Source organism: Leptonotus elevatus, chromosome 20 (genome assembly GCF_054856555.1).
Source record: "Leptonotus elevatus isolate MCC_2025b chromosome 20, RoL_Lele_1.0, whole genome shotgun sequence".
Classification (NCBI taxonomy): Eukaryota; Metazoa; Chordata; class Actinopteri; order Syngnathiformes; family Syngnathidae; genus Leptonotus; species Leptonotus elevatus.
Window position 1 is genome coordinate 6,955,402 of NC_141258.1, and position 6,081 is coordinate 6,961,482.

General features: G+C 34.8%; 1 protein-coding gene across 2 annotated transcripts; it reads left to right on the forward strand.

Annotated features, from left to right (window-relative positions):
• The first annotated feature begins 816 nt into the window (after positions 1-816).
• decr2 (2,4-dienoyl CoA reductase 2, peroxisomal) lies at positions 817-6,059 on the forward strand. Of its 2 annotated transcripts, none has more exons than XM_086064470.1 (10): positions 817-983; positions 1,442-1,543; positions 1,656-1,724; positions 1,992-2,043; positions 2,117-2,252; positions 3,285-3,409; positions 3,510-3,603; positions 3,665-3,769; positions 3,925-4,177; positions 4,505-6,059. In XM_086064470.1, the coding sequence occupies exons 2-9, from the start codon at positions 1,443-1,445 to the stop codon at positions 4,143-4,145; spliced, it is 903 nt and encodes a 300-aa protein (XP_085920596.1). In that variant the 5' UTR covers positions 817-983; position 1,442; the 3' UTR covers positions 4,146-4,177; positions 4,505-6,059. The 2 variants fall into 2 exon arrangements, with proteins under 2 accessions (XP_085920596.1, XP_085920597.1); XM_086064471.1 differs by having other exon boundaries at positions 3,925-4,113.
• Positions 6,060-6,081: the final 22 nt, after the last annotated feature.

Here is a 6,081-nt window from a genome sequence, read left to right on the forward strand (position 1 = left end):
AACATTTTGGGGGCTGGCATCAATTAAATGTTTCACTATTAGCAGCAAGGCTCAGTATCAACTGATTTCAGTAAACATATTTTTGTTTACATACCTTTGTGCTCCTATATTTCCTTTAAGCAAGTTTCCCTTTAAAAAAAAAAGAAAAGAACAAATGAGTCATGAACAAGTGCCAACAATTAAATTATCTACAGTGCTTGCAAAATATCCACAGGGCAGGCACTAGCCACAGTCTTTGTATCCTAAATCTCCACAAGAGATTTTAATGTTATTGTTGCTCGTTTTGAGATATGCTGGGACCATTTTTGAAGGCCACTGTAATGAGATTATAGAACTCTATTCTCCAAACATTCAAAGTATTTCTCTAAAATGAATTTATCATCAACATTACGACTTTTTTTCCAACTAAAACCGTCAACTTTATAAATTCTTATGGTATTTTTGAGGCACTCGTTTAATTTTGATTGAGGTCCAAAACCCCCTCGGGCGGTCAATCACAAACTAACTAATTACTGTACACTAGTATCTGACTTAACCAACATTGCAAATCTTTCTTAACATCACATTTTGGAATAACTATTATTACAAAGCATTAATAGCTGTACTTATTATTATTATTTATGATTGACGTAAATTTAATTAATTAACTAAGTGTTTAGTAAAAGAAAACGTGGAATATACATGTAAAATCGTTCAAAATTATTAATCACAAATTACTGATAATATATATATATATAAACAATTAAATAAATACATGCGACAATACTGTATTTGAAACTTATCGCTGGGAAACGACATTTCCCAGAATGCCTTGCAACCAGCCTTTCCGAAAACTAGCGTCCAAGGTACAAACAACTTTTCGAACTTCACAAATAAGGGACGTACAAAAAGCCACACTGGAAGACTAACCTCGATATTTTCTTTTGGAAACTGACGCTTTCAAATATCTTTTCGGCGCTCCCGCTCAATTTGCTCTTCGACAGGTAAAGAAAACACAGGCTAAAGTTAGCTATATGTCTCATAGACTTTCATTGCACAGCACATGACAGCACCAAGATGCTAACACAAAGTTGGCTTCCAAAATTCGCTTTAATGTTCATTGGAAGTAGAAAAACAGCATTCCGTGTGACAGTAAGCTGTAATCACAACAAGGCATATAGTTGCCTAAAATCGTGAAATTAAATTCCAATTAAACAGTTGTACTTGCTTTGCAAACTGGTCGTTAGATGTCCCCACTCTGGTTAGTTTTCAATCACATTGCATAGATTTGTGAATTAGGTTCCATTTCAGATTGATTCTAGACAATCTGTCAAAAAACTGAGATTTTAGGAACACCCTGTATTTGATCCTTAATACTGGATTTAACAGTACAGCATCATTGTGTGTACACATATATGCATTAGTGGCTGTTTGATGGAAGTCATTACCGTATCTTCATTAGGATGGCAGAAACACAGCGAGTATGTGATCTGCTACCTGAAGACGTTGCTTCTGATGACTGCCTGACTTCATACACTCACATCTACAGTCCAGACTTACTCAAGTAAGTATTCAACGAGTACTGTATGTGGCTTAGAAGGACCACATTGCTAAATAATAGAAGTCTGGCATGGTGATTATGAATTGAAGTAACTTTGAAATCTTGGTATTTTCAGAGATCAGGTAGCATTTATTACAGGTGGTGGATCAGGAATTGGACTACGGATAGCAGAAATCTTCATGAGGTTAGGAAATAGTAGGCAACTTACTTGCGTGGAATCTGCATTATTTGAATAATCATTTGTAAAATTCATAGCGTGTTATCTTTATAATAATGAGTTTAACATTTTGAATTGAAATACTGAAATAAATGAACTTTTCTACAGTGTTCTAATTGCATTTTGAATTTGAACAACTGAGCACAAATAATACAATGAATACAATAATACAATATTAGTGCAATCAAAACACGTGAAATTTCCCAATGTGTTTTTGCTTGTCTCTTATTTCAGGCATGGCTGTGACACTGTGATCGCCAGCAGAAACAAAGACAAGCTCACTGAGGTTTTAATTATTCTTGTGGTTTTCTTTGCCAAAATGTCAGTCTTGGATGATTATTGGTGAATGTCTTCTGCAGGCGGCGAAGAAGCTGTCTGTTGTTTCAGGAAGACGCTGCCTCCCGTTGTGCTTGGACGTGAGGCAACCTGAGAGCATTTCAGCGGCTGTGGATGAGACCCTCAAAGAATTCGGCCGCATAGACATCCTTGTTAACAGTAAGACTGAAAACAAAAGTGGTGCTTTGTTTCTCTTTATTTTTTAAATTCTGAACATGTTGTACTATACTTGATTGGCAGATGGACCAGGTCAATTGAAGATGAGGGGGGAAAACGTATATAATTATAATAAATATTAAAATAATAATTGTCATGCAATTATATTATTTATAATTGATTAATTATAATTTTATGCAAATGTAAAAAATGTGTATTTGTGAGGTAAAAAAATATTTACGTGAAATATTTCGAATAGGATATTTTTATAATAAATGTTTAGTATTTTGCATATTTAATTAAATTACAATAATTAATTCACCAAATATTTGATAAAATATAATTTAAAATTTCAATTGAAATGCACATGTATTTTCTATGTGACTATTTTCCATTTTATGTCTAATAAAATGAGTAACCGGTTTATCAGTTTCGTTTTAAAAATGTAAAATGTACATGTTTTATTAATTACAATAAATTAGCTTTTTGTTTAATCAAATTTAAATGTCTTTGTAAAATATTTTACTAATAATTGTATTTCATTATATGTAATATATTATGTAAGCAAGTATTTGATTAATTAATTTAAATGTATGCATCTATGTATAATTGTTTATTTTAGTAATATTTTTTAATCAATTGTTAACCAATTATTTAATTATATGAATAAATACATAATATATCATTACATTTCAAGTAAGTCTTTTTCAATGGAAAATAGGTAAATTAATCAAAAATATTACATGACTCTTGATAATGTAAACGCGCAGTGGTCCAGTTTAAAGAACGGAGTGGGCCTTATGTGGCCCCTCACCCATACTATGCCCACCCCTGCATTATTATAGCATACAAGGTTGAACACGCGTAGATGGACCGGGAACAAAGATCAAGTGTGAAAAATTTTGGCTTAATCATCAACTTTTCATTTATCTTTTCACGCCAAGGTCCCTTTCGTCTAGCGCACAAGATCGCGTCACTTGAAACGCACCACCTTCTCTGATGTAACACAAAATAAGATTAGGCATTTTGTGACAGATGCTGCCGGAAACTTCCTGTGTCCTGCCACTGCGCTTTCCTTCAACGCCTTCAAGACTGTTATGGAGATAGACACCATGGGAACGTTTAACACCAGCAAAGTTGTGTATGAGAAGTGGTTCAAGGTACAGCAGTTAGTTACCACAAGAGGGCAGTGAATATTTAGATTCAATTTAGTCATTCAATTTACATTTTAGCATGTCTACAATTGTTTTTTATTATCAGGATCACGGCGGCAACATTGTCAACATCTCTGCAACACTCGGATACAAGGGACAAGCGCTCCAAGTGCATGCTGGATCTGCTAAGGCTGCAAATGGTAAGACCTCTTGACAGTTTCAAGAATTTTAATCCTCTTCCACTATTTTTCCAATTCCTAGATGCCATGACCAAGCATTTGGCAGTGGAGTGGGGACCCAGTGGGGTGAGAGTGAATGCTGTGGCCCCTGGTCCGATATCTGGCACAGAGGGCTTCCGCAGACTGGGTAAAAAAAAAAAAAATTGCATCATTTTGTATGTTAAGGAAGATTTGGGCTGAGAGAAAATTGATGTAAACAACTAGCCATTGAAAGAGTTTTGCCTTCATTTAAAAATAAAATGCTGCGAACAACACATTCTTTTTTTTTTAAAAACATCTAAGGTGGTCCGACAGGGGAGTCCGCTGGTCTGTTCCAGTCCATTCCCTTGCAGCGATCAGGCAACAAGACCGAGATGGCCCACTGCACACTTTTCTTAGCCAGCCGGGCCTCGTCGTACGTGACCGGAGCCATCCTGGTGGCGGACGGCGGGTCGTGGCTGACCTCAGCTAACGATATCTCCAAGCTGATGGGTATAGCCTCCTCTAAATCCGCTAAACTCTGAGCAGGGGCTCTCCTGTCCTCCTCCTGACCCAGGTGTGTAGGAGGAGGTATAGCTTTTTAAATGGCATGCGAAAAAAAACGGAATTTAATTTATTTTGTTTGCTTATCACTATATGTCGCTGTGATAGATGGAGAAATGATTTGTAATATGTAAATGACTTTTTTTAGACCAATTAAGTGCAATTGAATCATTTCTCGCAGCATCACTGATGATTACTACCGGCACCATCACAATCACTGATACAGGTTTTGTTTTTGTTTTTTTATTTTAATTCTTTTTTTCTTCTTCTTTTTTTTTGCAATTTGCCTCACAATGACACAGCAAAAATAATATATATTTCTTTTTTTCTTCTTTTTCAGGTTATTGGGCATCAGAAAAGAGAGACAAATAAAAATGAACAAAACCGTAACATAACATTTGTTTCATACTGTATGTATGGAGACTGATACATAAGTATTTGTACTTAATAATGTCGATTGTAATACCACATAGACAAATGAGCATATTTTTAAGAAATGAACTTTGCAACATTTTATTCAACTGGAATGTGGAGATCTTCAATATCATCATTATGAATGCCAACGTTTGTGATGCATGAACTCCACATTGGCGTCAATTGCCTTTGTCCAGACTTAATTAAGCAACACGCTTTAGTTTTAAATCTTTATTGTGTCATTATGCATTTCATGTACATTTGTACTGTTCACGTTCCATTTTGTGATGTTTAGTTCCAGTTTAATAACATTTTAGGATTATATGTAATATTGGATCCTTTTATGCAGTAATAATTTATTTTATTTCACTTAATGGTCCAGCCCTGTGGGTGCTTAAATGCAGTGATTCCCATCCACTATGTCATGGCTTATTGTGAAAAAGATAATCAGGTGTCACTTAATTACTACACATAATGTATCTATCGTTAAATGTTCAATACCAGTGACGTATATTGATTGGCAGAACAATCAAATGCTCTTCCACTAGATGGAAAACAATTAACCCATGTAGCCACATTCATACAATTTTAAATTTGTGAGTAAATAGAGAGGAGATCATTATTTCAGTTTAGGCTGTATAATTTTTGGGACATTTTTATAATGTAAAATATGTGCCTTGGCTTAGTAAAGGAAACGTAATTTGGAAGAGTAAAAATTGAAAAATACAGGCTCTCTCATCCAATCCAAGAATCAGTACTGGTTTATGCCATGTGGGGGGCGCTATAACACTACAATCGAGAGAGAAAAAATGCACCTTCCACTTCCACCTATAGTGCTTCTGTTTTTGCATTTATTGCATAAATCGGATCGATTTTATAAATGTAGTGTATTGTGGTAGATTTGAAAGTGTGTTTAGAAGTGTGGAGGGACGTCAACCTCTTGGTAATTTCACTATTTTGCCATATTTTCTCCACTTCATGATTACTGTCTTCACTTTATGCCTTGGAAATTGTATATCTAGTATATACTTCTACTGACTGAAACTGTTGAACAAAAGAAACGTCTGCGGACCATGCTTAAATTGAGCTGTAACATATGATGCCAAAAATGTCAGGAAAATCCTACTACAGTAGAACAACTGAAGACTTATTTGGTGTCTTATTTTTACATCCCCTCTAAAATGTTTAGTTTTTTTTCTATTGAATTGTATATTACAGGTGTTATTGTTAGTGAAAAAGATTTTCAAATCATTTTTTCTTGGTCTCGTTCTTTTTCTGTATCACTAAAACCTGGCATCCCAACAAGGGTGTGTAGACTTATTTTTATCCACTGCAGTTATTTAAATAGAATATATTGTAAGTATATAAGAGTTATAAATATAGTCAAATGAATACAGTGTCAGTAATATTTTGACAATTCCCGGTGGCCACCACGCACCGCGCCCCTGCATAAATAATAAACTTGCTCATCCTCACAGTCACATTCTGCAGTCATCATATTTG